The sequence below is a fragment of the Megalobrama amblycephala genome, linkage group LG13 (assembly GCF_018812025.1).
Source record: "Megalobrama amblycephala isolate DHTTF-2021 linkage group LG13, ASM1881202v1, whole genome shotgun sequence".
Taxonomy (NCBI): domain Eukaryota; kingdom Metazoa; phylum Chordata; class Actinopteri; order Cypriniformes; family Xenocyprididae; genus Megalobrama; species Megalobrama amblycephala.
Window position 1 is genome coordinate 19,924,025 of NC_063056.1, and position 21,150 is coordinate 19,945,174.

The 21,150-nt window shown below is 37.3% G+C and overlaps 2 protein-coding genes across 2 annotated transcripts; both read right to left on the reverse strand.

Annotated features, from left to right (window-relative positions):
• Positions 1 to 1,069: 1,069 nt before the first annotated feature.
• On the reverse strand, positions 1,070 to 9,158 carry gnl1 (guanine nucleotide binding protein-like 1). Its single transcript, XM_048151971.1, has 12 exons — positions 8,945 to 9,158; positions 7,790 to 7,943; positions 7,536 to 7,672; positions 6,287 to 6,438; positions 5,432 to 5,503; positions 4,960 to 5,152; positions 4,764 to 4,862; positions 4,483 to 4,665; positions 3,159 to 3,337; positions 2,884 to 3,058; positions 2,645 to 2,785; positions 1,070 to 2,561 (listed from the first exon to the last, which is right to left on the reverse strand). The coding sequence occupies exons 1-12, from the start codon at positions 9,015 to 9,017 to the stop codon at positions 2,317 to 2,319; spliced, it is 1,803 nt and encodes a 600-aa protein (XP_048007928.1). The 5' UTR covers positions 9,018 to 9,158; the 3' UTR covers positions 1,070 to 2,316.
• Positions 9,159 to 10,197: 1,039 nt separating this feature from the next.
• znf384b (zinc finger protein 384 b) lies at positions 10,198 to 20,928 on the reverse strand. Its single transcript, XM_048151983.1, is given in 11 exon segments — positions 10,198 to 11,329; positions 11,414 to 11,572; positions 13,716 to 13,794; positions 13,944 to 14,111; positions 17,561 to 17,785; positions 18,356 to 18,413; positions 18,416 to 18,428; positions 19,406 to 19,545; positions 19,765 to 19,854; positions 19,968 to 20,199; positions 20,870 to 20,928. Coding segments are annotated over 11 exon segments (1,539 nt in total). The 5' UTR covers positions 20,924 to 20,928; the 3' UTR covers positions 10,198 to 11,008.
• Between the last annotated feature and the right edge of the window lie 222 nt (positions 20,929 to 21,150).

Genomic DNA, 21,150 nt, shown 5'->3' on the forward strand with positions numbered 1-21,150 from the left:
TGGTTTGGTAGTCCTTTTCCTGAAGATGTCTGAGTGTGGTGACTCTTGATGCGCTGACTCCGGCTTTATTTGACTCATTGTGAAGCTCTCCCAAGTGTTTGAATCGGCTTTACTTGACAGTATTCTCAAGCTTGTGGTCATCCCTGTTGCTTGTGCACCTTTGCCTACCCAATTTCTTCCTTCTAGTCAACTTTGCATTTAATATGCTTTGATACATCACTCTGTAAACAGCCACCACATTCAGTAACGACCATCTGTGACTTACTCTCTTTGTGGAGGGTGTCAATGATTGTCTCCTGGACCATTGCCAAGTCAGCAGTCTTCCCCATTAGTGTGGTTTCAAAGAACAAGAGATACCCAGAATTTATAGTGTAGGGATGGTCATTTAATGAAACTCAAATATAAATATTCTAATATTTTGAGATACTGGATTTTGGACTTTCATTAGCTGTATGTATTTAAAAAGAAACTTTTGAAATGTTTTACTTTACATGTAGGGAATCTAGTATAAATGAAAGTTTCATTTTTAAAAATAATTTACAATAAAAAAACTAACTTTTTCACGATATTCTAATTATATGACTAGCACCTGTATATAAACAAAGTCCTATATAAAAACCGTCAGGATATAGATAGGAATAAAACTATTTTGATATATGGAAGTGCTAATAAGGTGGAGATTTCAGGCTCTGTGCATGAGAAAAAAATTGGAAAAATGGCCTTTAAAGATATCTATTGTAACTGAAATCTACTGGCGTAAATAGATAAAGTACAATAAAATAAACACTGTGTATTTTGGATGTCTTCTTTCCACTAGTCTGAGGAAAAAAGCAGGTTATGAAAAGCCAAATAACCCACAATCTTTTGTGAAAAGTTTATAAGATGTTAATCGATCATTCTAATATCCACACAATTTAAAGTATACGTTTCACATAAATATTTTTACCTTAAATTTATGTTCGCCTACATTATACTTTCAATTACACTAAATTGTCATTGTGTTCTGCGCACTGTGTGTAAAGACTTAAGTAGCTGTGTCCTCTTGTGCAAACATAATGATAGCAAAGAGTCAGGGGAATGGTTTTATTGCAGAGGGCTGTTTCTGTCAGTACAATAACATTTCAATAAAGAAAGAATAACATTTCAATTAAGAAAGAATGATCCACACACTATCACACCCACACAAACAAAGACACACCCACATGAAATCCCTAAACAAGGGCATGCAGGACTGGAGGCTGAAAAACAGGAAACCAGCACACTTGTATCGGTAACTCCGCACATCTGTGATGATGGACTAACACCACATCATCACCATTACCTGAGTCCTATAGCAAAAGTACACTAACTATAGTTCTTCAAAACCAACCCACTCTCCACCAAATGCACTTTTTAGTCCAAAATAAACTGATCCCAAAATCTCCAAGTGGCTTGTGTCAGTGTGCATGTAGAATGTGTGTTATAGTCTCACTTTTATAACTGGAACGCTTGTATTAAGTTTTTCTGATCCCTCTTTAAACTTTGCATAGTCTAGAACATTTTGTGCCATGAAGTCACTCTCCACTGCAACCCTAAATGACACCCTAACATCATTACCCGCATAATAAACGTGTATCTGCCTAGAAATTAAAGTATTCAACAGTAAAAGACTGCTGGTTGCTGCCTCTTGCTTTAAAAGTGCTTAGAGTGTCCATAACTTCTTTTTATCAGAATAATCTTCTGAAGTCAACAGCCTTTGCCTCTATTTCTTATCCTCATACATGACATGGTTCTACCCTACATGCCGAGGTTTGCGGTACTGAGACAGAGGTTAAAATACATTCGCATGGGGGAAACTCACAGTTTGAGGTCAAAGCGTGACATTTGACCTCACCTAACCTTTGGCATCACTGCTGTGAGATTGACAATAAATCAGTGATTGTATTCATCAATGCTTGTTTTAGTAACATTGATTGTACAATCACTGGTTATACAGACATTCCCTCTGCCTTCTCAGAAAGGGAAAAGGCTGCATGCAGGAGGTACAAAAGTTTTCATAGTATTTTGATACTTTTCTGATGATAATAAATGAAAAGCAGAGAAGGTACAGAGGCACGGAGAGGTTGAAATAGAACACAAAAACCAGCTTTATACTGTCTATACGATGGGCTGTATGAGTGTGCGATGAGTGTCAAATGAGAAATAAATGTTCAAAACTTCATACAGTCCTTGATTGACACATTGCAGATTGAAATGAGATGGTCATAAAGAAATCAGTGATAAATAGAGAAACCGGAATGTGTGAACATGGAATGAGAAGGAGAGCGATCACGTCCCTCACTCACACTCGTTCTCTCCTAGCACACTGAACATGTTGAGAGTGAGGCCCTTCTTGTCAGCCTTCACGGTATCATCTTCATCATCCCCATAAGCGTCCTCATCATCATCTGCGTCCCGATCGTTATCCTCCTCCAGCTCTGAGCTGGATTCGGCATCGTCGTCTTCTACGCATTCTTCCTCTTCGTCCTTTCTTCCTTGTAGAGCGATGATCTCAGTCAGGTCAGGGTGTGATTCCCATTCATCTGAAGAGATGGAGATTACATGTCAAATCTGGTACTCAAGTGGCAGATGACATAAACAAATCTGTAGTGGTTTGACCTCTGACCTTTACTCTGAGAGTATCCAGGTGGCCGCAGACACAGACACAAGCGTCCGTCGATGGCTAATCGCAGTAGACTGTTGGCTGCTCGATAAACATCATTACGGGCCGCTTTAGCAGTCTTGTACCCTCTCTTTTCAGCCCAGGCTGGAAAAAATGAAAAAAAAAAAAAAAGACAACCAGTTCCTCCCTCCAATCAAATGTTAAATACGAAATGAATGACGCCACATTAGAAGAGTACACACCTTCACACACGTCCCATGCTGTCCAGTCCTCTGTTTCGGGGTCACATGGGGTTGCTGGACTGTGGTTGGGATGTTTCAACTTTAATATAGACCGGAAGTTGGTCCGTTCACACAGGTATCCTACTGAACTGTAAGGCTCCTGTAGCTGGGACACTGGATATATACCAGCCAGGATCTGTTTGAGAAGATGAATAAAACACACACACATACATGAACAAAAACAAGGCCGGGATGATTTCACTTTCATAAATTAAACAGTATGATGCTGTTTTTACCTGTAGTTGTTTGTCCACTTGGGAAGGGAAGACCAGCCCAGGACAATCACACAGTTTCACAGTGGGAGTGAGGTAGTATGTTTGGAAATATTTAGTGTGACCTGGAGTTCGAGACACGCTCACGACCTTCCTGCCAACCAGACTGTTCAGCACTGAAGATTTGCCAACATTAGGAAAACCTGGAGAAAGTGCAGAAAGACTCAATGTAAATCTTAAATGAATGAATGAATTTTAATTGACACTTCATATAAAAAATAAGTAACTGATATTGATCTAGAACACCAAATTGCAATTTGATACTCACCCTCAAGCAACCATAGGTGTATATGACTTATCAGACAAGTACATATCAGTTATATTAAATAATATCCTGGCTCTTCCAAGCTACATAATGGCAGTAAATAGAGGTTTTGAAACCCAAAAAAGTGCATCTATCCATCATAATCGATAACCACATGGCTCCAGGGGGTTAATAAAGGCCTTCTGAAGCGAAGCAATGCTTTTGTGTAAGAAAAATATCCATATTTAAAACTTTAAAATAACTAGCTTCCGACAGACAGCCATTACTCATCGATTTACGGCGAAAAAGTGACCTCTGACCCGACGCATGAGGTATTGACGAATGCGGAAGCACACAGGAGAGAGCAAAACAAAACACCGGTCACGAATTAGAATTTTTAAAGAGAAATGTTGGAGGATTTCGATAGAAGAGAAGAGGAGCTTGAGTTTGTTGCACAGCCCTATTTGTTTGAACCGCGAGAGACGTCAAAGCTTACGATACTCCTACATCGCGCCAAGGGTTACTCTTTTGGCTTAAGTCTATGTGCGTACGGCCATCTCCAGGAGGCTAGTTGTTTTAGTTTGTAAAGTTTTAAATATGGATATTTTTCTTACACAAATGCATATCTTCACTTCAGAAGGCCTTTATTAAACCCCTGGAGCTGTGTGATTATGATTATGATTATGATTATTATGAATTGCGATTGTCCTGTTTATCCCTATTTTGGTGTATCTCCAACTGAAACGGCTTCTTGAATGAGAAAAAGGTAGGGCGGGACTTAACTGTCCATGATTAGCTCACTGAATTGTTGTCATTTGTTAATTACTGCAATCTCATGTGAGTGACAGGATGCTGGAAGGGAGGGATTATTGTCCAGTGTCATCAAAAGATGTCCTTGTGTGGGGGAGGGCACATTCATTTTTTTTTTTTTAAATAATGATATGCACAGATAAATAATTTTTAATAAAAACTGAAATGTTCCATCAAAAAAACTGTCAATTTTGATTTCATGGTGACTTTAATCTAGGAGAAACAGGCCTTTACCTATGCAGCCCAAGGTTAGTACTCCATCTTTATAAAGTTCTTGCGTGGGGCTGTTCATTTCCATGGCAACGTCACTATGATGCTCCATCAGCACAGATTCTGATCCATCATCAGCCTGATCCCCCTCTGTTCCCACGGCAACAGCATCCCTCTGGATCTTCTTCTCCCAACTATTCAAATCCACTGAAAACAACAATATCATCATCATCATCATCATCATCATCATCATCATCATCTATGTTCCAGTGCTCCTTTAGTTGTCTGGGAGGAACCTGTCTTACCTCTTCCTGCTGTGATCTCCTGACACGCTTTCATGATTTGGAATGGTCCTCCTACCTGATTCCATCCTGCTTTCTTCCTCACCCTCTTCTTCTGTAGAACTGCAGTAAGTACAGAGGAAGAAAACATTTTTAAATCTCATCTCTTTTGCTCAGTCACATTATAGATAAAGCACTGATAGTGGAAGGACTCTCTCACGGGTGCTGTAGGGTTGTCCTGGGTGCGAGGTGAAGCCGACACAGTGCAGGTGGGGGAACTGTTTAGTCAGATAGTGTTTCCATGCCAACACCAGTGGGGCGGGGCACAAGTCCACTTTATTGAGCACCAGGATGATGTACTTCTTTAACTCACCGGTGATGTAGTGATACAGAGCAGGAGAAAACTGCAGCACCTACAGACAGAGTAATAATGGCAATGATTACTCAACTATGGATACTATAAATTATAGCTTCCACTCCATCCTTCATTTGCTCAAAAAGTATAAAGCAACACAAAAGTGCTGTTTTCTGACACTAAATGTAATACAATCTCTGGCCCCACCTAGTGGGGACTTTATTACTTCAGTTTGCATAATTTGAGACTTCTCACATTTAGTGTTACATCTATGCAATTTTGATGACCTTTTGAAAACTGCTAAAAGTTTCAACAGGCATTACAGTCGCACACTTACTGGGTGTCTGATATCCACTATGAGCAGAATGACATCAGACATCTCAATTACTCTCCACAGCTGCCTCCATGTCTGAAAGAGAGTCAGTCAGTAGTAAAGAAAACAAACAAACAAAAAAATTAACCAATTTGTAATAGCTGTTATTTGAAAGACCACTATTCATGCTGTCTGAACATCAGTAATGAACCCTTAATCTGTTATTCACATTCTTTTAGATTAGCCAACCTGTTTGTAATTCTTTGGCCCACTTTAGTTAAAATAATGACTTTGAGAGGTTTTTGGCTCAGGCATTTATAGTTTTGGATTCATGTAGTAAAAGGTTACTACATGAATCCAAAACTATCTGAAAACTGTTAAAACAATGAATTCACTGTGATCCAATATTTGCTGAGTAACTGCTCAGCTAAGTGCTTGCAACATTTAGCTGCAAGTTTATAAATTCTTAGAAACTAAGGTTGTTTGTCTAAAAATGATCTGCACAATATTGTGGTGCTTCTGTTGTCTGTAGGCTATTAAAGACAAACAGGAATCATAAAAGCCTTTTTTATATTAAGTTTAATATGCTTAAAATTAGTCTTATACATTTAAATTAGCATTTAGGATAAGCGTTGTTCCTTTTTCACAACAGTTTTATGCGTCACAAGGCTTGTGAAGGGCAACAGCTCATAAACAAGTGAATCTGAACACTTAACAGTGTTTGCCTCCAGCACTGTCTGGCTAAACAGATGCTCAAGTGCAATAAAAAAAACTATTTCATTACAGCTATTGACTCAGCAACAATCAAATTCTTGTTGCTGATAAAAATTATTTCTCCGAGTACTTCAGTTCTGTGTTTTCTAACAGAACATGCCTCACCTCGAGGTTGTGCTCAAAGTGGCTGAGGGTACCAGGTGGGTTCTTGGACTGAAGAGTGCTCAGATACTCCAGAAATGACTTCTCCTCTTTCCGCAGCAACTCCTCCCGCTGCATGCCATAATGCCATGAGGGCCGCCGTGGGAAATTTAGGCCTGTGATTAGACAAAATGAAAGTGAAATGAAAACATAAAGTGGACTTTATTTACAGCAAAGTCTATATATATATACAGTACAGTCCAAAAGTTTGGAACCACTAAGATTTTTAATGTTTTTAAAAGAAGTTTCATCTGCTCACCAAGGCTACATTTATTTAATTAAAAATACAGTAAAAAACAGTAATATTGTGAAATATTATTACAATTTAAAATAACTGTTTTCTATTTGAATATATTTCACAAAGTAATTTATTCCTGTGATGGCAAAGCTGAATTTTCAGCATCATTACTCCAGTCTTCAGTGTCACATGATCCTTCAGAAATCATTCTAATATGCTGATCTGCTGCTCAAGAAACATTTAATGTGTACAATTGTACAAAATGTGTACAATATTTTTTTTCAGGATTATTTGATGAATAGAAAGTTCAAAAGAACAGTGTTTATCTGAAATCTAATCTTTTGTAACATTATAAATGTCTTTACTGCCACTTTTGATTGATTTAATGCATCCTTGCTGAATAAAAGTATTCATTTCTTTAATTTCTTTTCAAAAAAATAAAAATAAAAATTCTTACTGACCCCAAACTTTTGAACGGTAGTGTATAATGCTACAGAAGCTTTGTATTTCAGATAAATGCTGTTCTTTTGAACTTTCTATTCATCAAGGAATCCTGAAAAAAAAAAGTACACCACTGTTTTCAACATTGAAAATAATCATAAATGTTTCTTGAGCAGCAAATCAGCATATTAGAATGATTTCTGAAGGATCATGTGACACTGAAGACTGGAGTAATGATGCTGAAAATTCAGCTTTGCATCACAGGAATAAATTACTTTGTCAAATATATTTAAATAGTACACAGTTATTTTAAATTGTAATAATATTTCACAATATTACTGTTTTTTACTGTATTTTTAATTAAATAAATGTAGCCTTGGTGAGCAGACGAAACTTCTTTTAAAAACATTAAAAATCTTAGTGGTTCCAAACTTTTGGACTGTACTGTATATATAGATGCTCCAGCAAAACTTTGGCTCATTTTGTGAAATGTGTCTCAGTTGAGAACCACTGTTTACTCAGAAACATAATTACCTTTCTCTTCAGGGTAGATCTGGTTTATATCCATCTCTAATTCCTTTTCTGCCACCGGCTTCAGGATTTTCTCCATCGCTATTTTCTTCCTCTTATCCACCTCCTCCTTGCTTTCCCTCTCAAAGTGTAGACGGAATCTGCAAAACAAGCCATTATCAGATTAACAAACAGGACGACACATGCCCTTGCTAAAACATCTCGTGTTGAATTAATAAGACGAGACTGGACTGACTGTTTCACCTGTCCCGACTCACCTGTTGGGGTCATATCTGCCGTCTCTGGTGCCAGGCTGCTGGTTGATCCTCCTGATGTCTGTCGTCTCGCTGTCTGATGTATCGGACTGTCTGTCTCTGCCAGGTCCTCTCTCCACACTGGCATTTCGGCTACTGTGACTTGAACCTGTTTCTCCTGCATACACACATACAGAAACTTTTGTTTCTGTCTGTCTTGAACATAACTGTCTAGAACTAAAAGCAAAGTAATATATAATATAAATAAGGTTTTTTAAGTCCTTAAAAAATTCATGTTTAATTTACTGTTACTTGCCGTTTCTTTAACTGTATGTTAAATTTCGTAGCAATTTTCTTGTAAATCACATAGTTTTTTATTAATTATATGCTCTTTTCTGTGAAAAACATGGTGTACTTCCAATAACCATGTCTCCCCCATAACAAATAATGTTGTCATTACAATTGTTATGACAATAGTGTGGAACTTTACAGTGATGGCATAAATAATTATCCCTTTAATGCTATTTCACTATCTCTTCTGCAACTATTTTAGGTAGTTTTACAGTACTCTAGACGCGAATACTTGCAGAACTGCAGGCGGACAGCAGTTAATTCAGCCTGCTTTAGTGTGTATTGATCGCTTTGTTGTTGTGTTACGTAACTTCACGCTGAGTCTGCGCACTTATATACCGCATAACACAAGCGCCAACTACAGCAAAACACGAGCTGTTCAAAAATGCGTGGCATAATCACCCCCTTTCAGCATCATTTCACTGTTGACAAGGCAGAATTTAAATTTGGTCTGTAAAGATAAATTACTGTGACGTTCGACCTGTCAGGAATCAGGAGTTGTTTACTGCAGACAGCATATCAAGCTCATCATGATACATTCATAATGTTGCTGGACGTGAAATTCAGCGTCCATGCAACCCAAATAAAAATGACAGCACGCGCAGTTTACTGCCTGTCAAGTTTGGTTACATACATCCACAGAAACTTAGCAAACAAAGTAGTTACAGCAGCGTAGTAGCTCAATTAATGTTCTAATATGTGAAAACATGTTCACATTTCTGCACACTGAAATATAAATCATAAAACAATGAGTCACGTGGCTGATGTAGAACGTCTGCGAGTGCGTTCAGCTTGTCGCGCGCTAACTCAGCTAAGCTAGTTACCCACCTCTCTTTTTCTCGCGTTTCACCTGGAGCTGCTTCTTTTTCTGTTTATTACTGAAAGGCTTTTTGCGTGGCATGTTCGCATGAGTCAAAGGAGAAAAGGGAAAGAACACGCGAGAACGTAACCTCCGTTGTTAGCTCTGTATTTACATTCGTGAAGTTTCTCCGCTACTCGCATGGACTTTTCTGTGACACCGCCCACTCTCGGGGTGGACGGCCGCTACCAATATGAACTTCAAAGATTCAACACTAGGCGTCACAAATACATATGGTCTCTGTACAATACAGTTATTCTCTGGTCTTTTACTGCATTTGTTCACTTTATGCGACTACTGTTTACAAAAGTAAAACGATAAAGCAATAAGTTATTTTGACCCCCCATATTTTTGACAGTTGGTGCAATCTGTCATAGAAATGAAACTGTTGTTCGAAAGAATGTTGGGCGTCAGGACGACTAAATATATCAAAATAAGTTAATTGTATAAATAACTATAAATCAGTTTTATAAATATCAATAACTATAAATAACTTGACGGTATGTTGCTGAAAGACTAATGTGCATAAAGTTAACCACAAATAATTCCTTCTGTCTTCCATATTCTAAGCAATGCTACTGTTTATGCATTACATCATTTACGGTCTGAGGGAATTTAGATTAAAAAGTTTAAAATCTACAAACCACAAAAGAAGTATCTTAATTATGTAAACTTGATTCTTGAAGGTTCTGGAGAGGGTCTATGGACAGAGGTATAAAAAACCCACAGAACTTATTTCTAAATGTGAACAATTACATTAATGACCTAAATATTATAAAAGGCAGTAATCATATTTAATGTTGTAAATGAAAATTACTAAAAGGGATAGTTCACCCAAAAATGAAAATTCTGTGATCATTTATTCACCCTCAAGTTGTTCCAAACCCGAATGAATTTCTTTCTTCCGCTGAACACATAAGAAGATATTTTGAAGAATATGGGTAACCAAACAGTTGATGGACTCCATTGACTTCCATAACTAATTACATAAAATTACTATGGAAGTCAATGGGGTCCATTAACTGTTTGCTTACCAACATTTTTCCAAATATCTTCTTTTGTGTTCAGCAGAAGAAAGAAATTCATTCAGGTTTGGAACAACTTGAGGGTGAGCAAATGATCACAGAATTTTCATTTTTGGGTGAACTATCCCTTTAACCCAGGCTGACAGAGTTTGTAAAGGTTGCATACCCATGCTATAAGACAATCACAAGGAGGCACATCAGAAGCATTTTTTTTTTAATTTCTTGTTTTAAAGGGTTAATGCACACTAATCTGATTTCGTTAATGTCTAGAGGTTGACATTTGGGGTGCATGTTATTAGTTATTTTGATAGAATAATAGTAGTAACATAGTAATAATAGAATATTACATGTCATCTGCAGATGGAACTGGACTAAACAGGATTTTTTTTTTTTTTTTTAAGAAAAACACCATCTCTAGATATTTGCCATTGACATTAGTTGACACAAATTCTTTTTGTCCTATTTACTGTTGTCCTTTACTCATTCACACACAATACATTTGATAATCATATATACGTGATTTTCTGCTTAACGTACTGCAAACAAATTTCCCTTTTAAAACGAAAAAAGACCAACAATTCCCATACATACTGTGCAAGAGACAATATTTCCATTCTTGTTGACAGTAACAATATTAATGTTGACAGTGCAATGATCGTACCAACAACTAGACGCAGACAATCATACAAATGTAATAAACCAGATATTTTAAGGAAAGACTTGAGATATGAGCTGGGTACCCACTGAAACAGCTACAGTCTTCAAGGAAGCTTCTGTGAGGAAGATCAGGATTACAGCAATAAATGTTTAAAAAAATGGAAAGAAAAAAAAAAAAGACAAAAGTCTTTCTTCTTCAATTTTGTCCATTTAAGTCCACTTGCTCCTTCATACAAATAAGAAGGTATTGAGTAAGAAAATTCTTTCAGTATCCACAGACGTGTAGATCTCGTTAATAGCAACAGTTTTTTTCTAACCTCCAAAGTTTCATTCCTCGCTCCATGGGACTCCTCATGAGTTCAGGTGTTCCACCTGTATGGCAGAAGCCTCCACGGTGATGCAGAGGTCTTTGTGAGGCGTGATGTCAGACACACTGACAGTTTTATACTGCACATCTGCAGAAGTTACTGGTTTGTACTGGTTCAGGTCGAATACGCACGGCACACCGGCTGGCCCGCCGAAAATGTCGGCCCTCTCGGCTCGGCTCTGTATGTCTCCTTCCGAGCCGCCTCCTCCAACACGACCTGGGCTGTGACTTTGTTGGGTTGATCCGGGTGGAGACGGCAGCATATCTGGGGCATGTTTACGCATGTGTTTCATCAGATACGTCTCCTACAGGCAGAGAGGGATATATATTAGGATCATTTTGAGAAAAGGAACTGGGAATGCTGCGAGACTGGTTGTTAATGTTTGTACCGAGGTATATGTGCGGTTGCATAAACCGCAGGAGTACAGCTTGGCGTGCTTGACCGTGTGAGTGGACAGATGAACCTCCAGGCTGGCTGCATCTACATAACCACGGTTACAGTGGTGACACTTATACGGTTTGTCCTTGTTGTGTTGACGCCGATGAGACTGTAAAAGATTTAAAGAAACATTGAAATGACTAAAAAATGAAAATTCTGTCATTTACTCATCCTAGTATTTTTTTTTTTTTTCAAATCTGTCAAAAGCCGATTTGCTCTCATCCCAATAATGAAATTAAATGGGGAGCAGGGGTTGTCAAGCTCCACAGAGCACCATAAGCATCATAAAACAACCCATATGACTTAAGTGATTAATTCAAGTGTTCTGGAGCTGTACACAAGCTTAGTGTGAGCAACAGACTGAAATGTAAGCAATTATTCACTAAAAATATGTGCACTAAAAATAACAAAACTTAAAATTGAAGAATCGGCTCTCTTTCAATTTGATTGTGAGTTTAAACTGAATTGGCCACATCCTACTGGAAGCAAAACAGGAATTTGAATAGGAACGATAGAAAGATCCATATATCTACTTATCTATATCTATATAGACACTACTGTACCAAAGTTTGGGGTCAGAAAGATTTTTAAATATCTTTGAAAGATGTCCCTTATCCTCATCAAGGCTGCATTTACTTGATAAAAAAGGCAATAAAAACTAATATTATGTGTCACATGATCCTTCAGAAATCATTCTAATCTTGTGCCGATTTGGTGCTCAGGAAACATTTCTTATGACATTCTTATTACTGATTATTTTTTCAGGATTCTTTGATGAACAGAAAATTCAAAGGAACAGCATTTATTTGAAATAGAAATCTATTGTAACATTATAAATCTCTTTACTGTGTCTTTTTATCAATTTAATGTATTGGCTAAATGAAAGTATTATTTAATTAAAAAAATGGTAGTGTATATCTGTCTCTATCTGAATCCTTAAAGCTGCAGTCCGCAACTTTTTTTGTGTTAAAAATTTACAAAAATTATAGAATGATAATATACAACATGAATCCATTTTCCAAACCGTGTTTTTGTCTTATCATGAATTATTATGGTACACTTATAATAAGTGTTTATATTCGGACTATTTCAGACCGGACTGGTAGGACTCGCCGCAGAGTATCACAGTAACTGCGTGACTCGCTATAGACATATACAAAGAAAAGTAGCTCCGGCTAGAATGCTCCTCCGCAAGACACGTGCAGTTCTGTTTATTAACCGCTAGAGGGCCAAAAATCGTGGACAGAAGTTTTAAGGGCAAACTTAAAGGATTTTTAAACATTTTTCAAAACTAAAATTGAAAGCTAAAATTCAAAATTTTTGCTGATAAACTGTTTTTCTAGTTCATTTACAGTTACAATTACATGATTTCTTAAATTACAATTAATTTTAATAATAATTTCTTTGCATCCTTTTACCTTAGGTAAAATTTAAAGCCATTCCAAATTCAATTCTGAAACGCAAAACATTTTCAAGCAAACGCAAAAGCATTGACAAATAATATTTCCTCCCATCCCATATGTTTTCCTTCACTATGTCCCTATAGGGGCTCTGTACAAATCTAGACAAACTGAGAATCACGATTTTTTGTTTGAAATGGAGATCATAATTCTCCCATGGTTCTGAATAGACAACTAAACAAAATAAGTAATTTACTTTTTAATTAATTGATGCAGTCTATTTGAAAAAAAATTATTTATTTAAATGAATTATTAAAAAAAAAAAAAAAACGGTTTGAATGATTGATTCAATGACTCACTCATAAAGACTTGTTTCATTACTGGATGAATCGGCGTTTTTGAACAAATCTCTTCAAAAATTTATTAAAGACAAATTTTTAACAATCACTTGTCGCCACCTACTGGCGTAACAATGTAATCGATACAATAATTAACGGAAGCGTCAAGTTGCTTTCAAAGGGTGATTTACTCATTTTTTGATTGCGCTCATAGACATCAGTGTTTATATCCAAACTATAAACTTATATCCCAGTACTTCTGTAAACATTTTAATTATTGCAACACAAAAATAATGACACAGTGTGGTCAAGCACACCTATACCTATACATGAGAACACCTACACAGATTTGAATGTAAACGTACTTGTCAAAGGTTTAATAGACAGTAGAATCATTATCATCACATTTAGGAATAAGATCGCCTGACTCTGAATCAAGATTGCAATCTTTTAGCAATTAATCGTGCATCTCTACTTTATAGATTTAAACAGAGAAACAGAGTACTTTCCTCACCTGCAGATTAGAGAGCTGAGTGAAAGACTTCTCACAACCCAAGTGTGAACATTTGTATGGCCTGTCTCCTGTGTGGATTCTGAACAGGCACAAAATTTGTCAAGAAGTAAGAAATGAACGGAAATACAAACTGAGTATGTGTGGTTAAGGATGAGGTGTAGAAAAAGCCATAAACACAAATGAAAAAAACAAAAACAAAACAAAATTACATTACATCCATTACTGCACCTGTGGTGTTGCTGTAAGTGACTAAGCTGTCTGAAGGTCTTCTGGCAGTAGGTACAGGTGTAAGGTTTAACTCCTGTGTGGATTCGTATATGCTGAGCAAGGTAGCTTGAGTTGGCAAACGATTTCGAGCAATGAGGACACTTATGGGGTTTGGATTCTGTGTGGTTTCTGTAACGAAGGAAAGACAACCATGCTTACCCATGGGCTCATTCAATAATTTATAGACATACACAAATATTTGACATAACAATATTCTTCATTTCTACACTCACTCTGCTGACCTTTCTCAGGTGGTCCCTACTGTCAACGATTGTCAAAAGCGCGCAGTGTATTTCGAAGACACATTTGGATGTGGTGTGGTAGGTGTTTGAATGAGGTCACAGAAAGGGCAGATCCATTTCTCAAAAAAAACATTTGCACTAAATCCTCACAGGAACTCTGTGGGCCACAGAGCTCAATCCCATGTCCAGGTGCGATCAGGAGTGGACGAAACCTTTATGTGACCTCTATTTCAGAGCGAGGCAGAACCTCATAAAACTTCTACACAGTTATGGGACCATAATGCAGAGTCAAAGAGAACTAGGCTTTCACTGACAGCTTCAATTTCAGTTCAATCCTTCAGTCAGTGTGTGCAAGACTCCACAGTGTGGTGTAAAAGTTTAAGTAGTCTGCGGTAATAAAAAGTGTGCCAGAGGAGAAATAAATTATACAAATAGAGAAAGGAAAATATAAAAAAATATATAAAATGACATTTCTTTCATTTTCTTGAGATGAAACTTTTGAAGAACTTTTCCTGACAATCTTTAGACTCTTCTAAGAATTTTTCCTCCAGTACATCAGTGAGACAGATTTAATGTGCAATCCACCCACGTGGTGACATCATGCTATAGCTGACTTCACCATTATAAAAACTGTGGTATATATTTAAACAGTCCATTAGATATAAACTTGCATACAAGCAAACCATCGCCAGAGAATGTTGCTATAGCAACAAGCAAAAGAGGATGAGACCCTGTTGTCCACCTTTCCAACGTGACTGTGGAATGTCTCAGAGGGTGAACACCCAGGACACGTGTCTGCGTTCAAAAACTGTTAAATGAGCACAACGGAAAGCAGAATGTGGAGTTCACAAGAAGCAATTTAACCGCCCAGGTTTTGTCAGTTATTTCTAAAGTAGGCAGGTTGAAAAGAGCTACCACTTTCAAATAAATAAATAAACTATAAGGTTTATTTATTTAATAAACTAAAATTATATATATCTCCTGAAACTAGCATTAGCCTTTATGAAAAAAATGCTGCAGAAAAACATTTTTGTGTTAAACATATGTAGTTAACATGTTAACTTTGACAGCCCTAAAAAAAAAATTCTTCACCACACTCACACTATTGAGACACATTACAATGGACCTAGTACCAATAAATTTTTGTGTTTATACTTTCATGCATTTATAATTTTCTACAGTTCAACTAATGCAGAATCAGATTAGATCAGGGTTGAGGAACCTCCAGGGTTTGCTTTAGCACAATAATAAAACAAAAAAATGTACTTAATTCAGAAAATGTGTGGTCATTATAATATGACAGTATAAATAAGTCTTTATAGATAAAAATCTGCATTAGGCTTTATATTTCAGAAAATACTCAAAATAACTTTTAAAGCTGCAGTCTGTAACTTTTTTGTGTTCAAAATTTATAAAATGTATATAAATTTCAAGGTCCAGAAAGGTACTAAAGACATCCTTAAAACCGTTGACACGACTGCAGTAGTTAAACCTTAAAGGTGCCCTAGAACCAGTTTTTACAAGATGTAATATAAGTCTATGATGTCCCCTGAATTTGTCTGTGAAGTTTCAGCTTGTAATTAATTTTTTAACTGCCTATTTTGGGGCATCATTAACTATGCACCGATTCAGTGCGCGGCCCCTTTAAATCGTGCACTCCCTGCCCCCCCGAGCCATCGACTATAATACAGTGCATAAACAAAGTTCACACAGCTAATATAACCCTCAAATGGATCTTTACAAGATGTTCGTCATGCATACTTCGGATCATGTGAGTATAGTATTTATTTGGTTGTTTACATTTGATTCTGAATGAATTTGAGGCTATGCTCCGTGGCTAAAGATAACATTACACACTGTTGGAGAGATTTATAAAGAATGAAGTTGTGTTTATGAATTATACAGACTGCAAGTGTTTAAAAATGAAAATAGTGATGAATACCATAAGAAACGATGGTAACTTTAACCACATTTAACAGTACATTAGCAACATGCTATCGAAACATTTAGAAAGACAATTCACAAATATCACTAAAAATATCATGTAATCATGGATCATGTCAGTTATTATTGCTCCATCTGCCATTTTTCGCTGTTGTCCTTGCTTGCTTACCTAGTCTGATGATTCTGCTGTGCACAGATCCAGACGTCCTGCCCTTGTCTAATGCCTTGAACATGAGCTGGCATATATGCAAATATTTGGGTCATACATATCAATGATCCCGACTGTTACGTAACAGTTGGTGTTATGTTGAGATTCGCCTGTTCTTCGGAGGTCTTTTAAACAAATAAGATTTATATAAGGAGGAGGAAACAATGGAGTTTGAAACTCAATGTATGTCATTTCCATGTACTGAACTCTTGTTATTCAACTATGCCAAGGTAAATTAAATTTTTGATTCTAGGGCACCTTTAATTTTATGAAGCGACAAGAATACTATTTGTGTGCAAAAACAATACGAAAATAATGACTTTATTCAACAATACCTTCTCTTCTGTGTTTTTTCTGTGTTTCTTCTCATATGTTGTTTACGTCCAGCGCTTCCAGATTTTACGTCAGAACGCCGGCTCATTGTTCGCCGGCTACTGCGTCAACATCACACGCATGCAACTTTGGCCAATACTGAGCCGGCATTCGGACGTAAACACGGAAGCCTTCGCTGTGCTTACTCCGTCGACTGTGTAAGAGTATGGAAGAGATTGCTGAATAAAGTCCTTATTTTTGTTGGTTTTGCGCACAAAAAGTATTCTCGTCGCTTTATAAAATTAAGGTTGAACCACTGCAGTCACGTCGACTGTTTTAACTATGTATTTAGTAACTTTCTGGACCTTGAAAATGTTGATTATATTGCTGTCTCTGGACGAGTCATATACCTCTTGGATTTCATCAAAAATATTTGTGTTCCGAAGATGAATGAAGGTCTTACGGATGTGGAACGACATGAGGGTGAGTAATAAATGACAGAAATTTTTTTTTTGGGTGAACTAACCCTTTAAAGTCTTTATACATAATGCAAAACTATTTGACGGCATTAATTATGCCTTAATTTTAGAACTGTAATATCAACATTTAATTGTTTTTTAGTCATATATGACAAACGCTCTCTGACCCAACACACTGATTCACTCTTTAACGTGTTTAATGCAGTTTGAATTACGATATCATATGTTTTGCAATGTGTATAATATCGTGAGGAAGTTGGCGAACACACACACGCGCTCCCGCAGTCCTCTCCCTAAACTAAGGTCCATCACACACACTCTCCACCACCCGCCTGCTTTGCCACAGACACCCACACACAAACACACACACGCTTGAGGTGCGGTGCTGAATACCGTGTGTGCTGCTGTAAGTGACTGAGCTGTCTGAAAGCCTTCTGGCAGTAGGAGCAGGTGTAGGGCTTGGCACCGCTGTGGATGCGGATGTGCTGGGCCAGGTAGCTGGTGTTAGCGAAGGATTTGGAGCAGTGCGGACACTGGTGAGCTTTCACCTCCGTGTGCGACTTGGAGTGCAGCTGCATGTCTGACTTACTGCAGAACGTCAAACCACACATCCGGCACCTACAGACAGAAAAACACACACACACACCAAAGGGTGGACAGAGGGATGAGAGAGGAGGAAAACATGGGAGAAGACGAAGTGCAGATGAAAACGGGGCAAAGAGAAAAGGAGAGTTATAAGCCTGTCCATCAATAGTGAAAGGAGAAACATGAGACACGACAAACAGGCAAGAAAGAGACACAACACAAGCGGGAGGGTGAGAGACGAGGAGGTCAGTGGAGAACGATCCAGAAGGAAATCGTAGACCCTGGCTCTAGAAAAGAAAAACGAGAGCGAGAGGCCAGAAACGCGAGTGCAGGTGGGTGACAGAAGTGTGTGTCTGTGTGTAGCTGAGGTTGCACATGCTGCTGAGCAGAATAACACACACTTCTACTGAAGCACAGCAGACAAACTCGTTGCGAAGCCTTCAAGCTGGCGAGAGCGTGCGTCTGCCAGGAGGGCCATGCATTTCTGCAGTATGAAAATGAAGTGGCTTAGGAATCCCTGTCTCTGTCTTTGCCTCTTCTAATAGATTGCAAGAAACACACACTGAGTTCATGCTGAGCCGATGTCCCTTTGAAAAGCCATACCTGTATGTTTTACTGCCTTCTTTCCCAGCATGCCCTTCTTCTGGGGACAGACTGTAGGGTTGGCAGAATGATGCTACAGAGAAAAGGAAAATCAGTCAAAAAAAAAATTGTTTTGGCTTTGGAAATGGCTAACTGACTTTATTGTGCTTTGGCTACAGTAGGTAGTTCCAGTGAGAACAACAACCATGCATGTCATTTCTGCAGGCTGCATCTTACTCTGTGAGATAAACAGTCACTCTTTTCATAGCTTTTGCTGGCTCTGAGACACTCGTTTGGTATTTCTCCTGCTCATTGTCTAGCAAAAAAAAATCCCTCATCACTAAATGAAAGCTTAATATGAAGGCCTGATTATTTCAGGGGCCTTGTCACAAGTCCATTGTTTTTGAATTTCTGTGTTACTTTTGCTATATTTTCAACTTAAAACAATGATTTGGTAATCCTCTTGTACCACTGTCCTCTTTTGTGCTAAGAAATAAATCTCCCGACAGTTCTCTCCTAAGTGCTTCCATTGTTGTCAGCATTAAGAATGATTCAGTGGGCTATATAACACTTTTAATTGTCAAGAAATTACTTCTCTTTAAATGTTTTGGTTCAACATACTTACCTGTTGATCAAACACTGCCTTAAACTTACACCAGAAAATTTTTATTTTGTTTTATTTAGTAACTTTTAGGAGGGTGTACTCATTTTTGCTACACAACATTTTATCATCTTGATAATTCTGAATAATTTTGGCATGCTTCTTTGGTAATTGATTAAGCAGACTTGCTGGAACATTATATCTCTAAAGAACCCTAACATGTCTTTTAAGTAATTGAGTAATTGTTGACTTTCAGAAGTTTCAGAGGGGGTGTACTCATTTATGCTGTGCACTGTGTATATATTTAACAATTGTACTGTTTTTACTGTATTTTGTTTTCAATAAACATTTTTATTTTAAATCTTACCATCCCCAAAATTTTGACCAATTGTGTATCTAGGCTTATCACTTTTTTCTAAGTTCAGACAATGTAATTCAAAATGATTTCAATGTATGCATGGTCATTATACCTGTCCTGAAAGACCCAAAATCATGGGATCTGTCCCAGTAGGCGAGCCAACCAATGGGAGTGTGGCTTTCTTCTTTCTGCCCCGTTTCGATGGTAATGGAATGATGACCGGCGAGCAGGGCAAGGAGTCATTTCTCTTGTCTGGTGGAGTCATGCAAGAGTAAAATACTTTAATTAATTATGTGAAACAAAACTAATGAGACAATAAAAAGTATCTGTAACCATTTAAGGCATATCAAACACTCAATAAACCAATAAACTGATACAATATAAGATATTCCCAAAATTAGCGTTGAATCATATTGCACCAAAAATCATACCATGTGCATGTCTATGTTTATGTCAAATAAAGTGCATTACCCGTCTGGACTGTTATCATGGTGGTGGATGGGTGTCCAGGAATAAGAGACTGAGCAGATGATACTGGAGACACCAGAGTGACCAAACCCGCTAGAAAGAGTGATGGAGTGATGGAAGACTTATCAAAGTGAAGAAATGTGGAAATAGTGTACTAAGAAGAGAAGAACCTGTAGCAGTTTATCATAAACACACACATACGGTACCTGCCGTCATGATGCCCGTAGGCGGTACCGGCACCACTGTGATACTGTGTGAGGACTGGGACGGTTGTGCATGCTCTTGTTTTAGTGTCCTTGCTGCCGCTGTATCCATGGCACCCCCAGAAACCGCCACCACCGCTGTGGTGGGATAGTGGGCGGGGCCATGCGAGTAGGTGGGGCTTTTGTCCTGACCAAGCTGCTCCTTTACCTTATTGAGAAATACAGCATTCTCAATCTAAAACCAAACAGACAAAATGGGTGAGACAAGAAAGATCAAATAAAAGAGTATTATTATTAAAATGAGTTACATTTTTTTCATGTTTTTTGTATTTAAAGAAGACTTATGCTCAACAAGGCTGCAATTAGTTGATTAAAAAAAGTATAAATGGTAATATTGTGAAATATTATTACAAGTTAAAATAACTGTTTTCTATTTTAATATACTTTAAAATCAAATCTATTTCTGTGATGGCAAAGCTGAATTAGCAGCCATTACTCCAATTTTCAACATCCTTCAGAAATCATTCTAATATGCTGCTCTTGGTGCTTACGAAACATTTCTCATTTATTATCAATGTTGAAAAACAGTTGTGCTTCTTAATATTTTTTGTGGCATTCATTTGAAATAGAACAGCATTTTTCATAATTTAAAAGTCTTTACTATCACCTCTGAATCTGATCAATTTAATGTTTCCTTGCTAAATAAAATTTCTTTAAATAGACTTACTGAACACACATTTCTGAAAGGTACTGCATACAATGTAAATTGTAAAATACAATATAAAGCATGCAAATACATTAATTATATATAATCATATATTAATGCTATTATAGGCCTGGCATAAAATGCAACAATCAATATTCAAACTTAGACAGCTGAAACGTAGATCTATCTGTGTGCTTACCTGTCCCTGCACAGGAGACCAGAAATATGAGGAATTGAAATGGGAATCCTCCATCACCCCTGATAAAAGAAAGTAAACATTTTGATAACATATTGTAATCTTTGACCTTATGGATAGGGACAAACAATTTTATTTTATACATAATAATAAAAAATTACCTGTGGGGCATATAAATTAATATATAAATTAACATATAAATTCACATTTAGCAAATAAACCGTTTTAATAACACAATCATATATGGAATCGGACACATGAATTATGCAGGAAATGTTATTCAG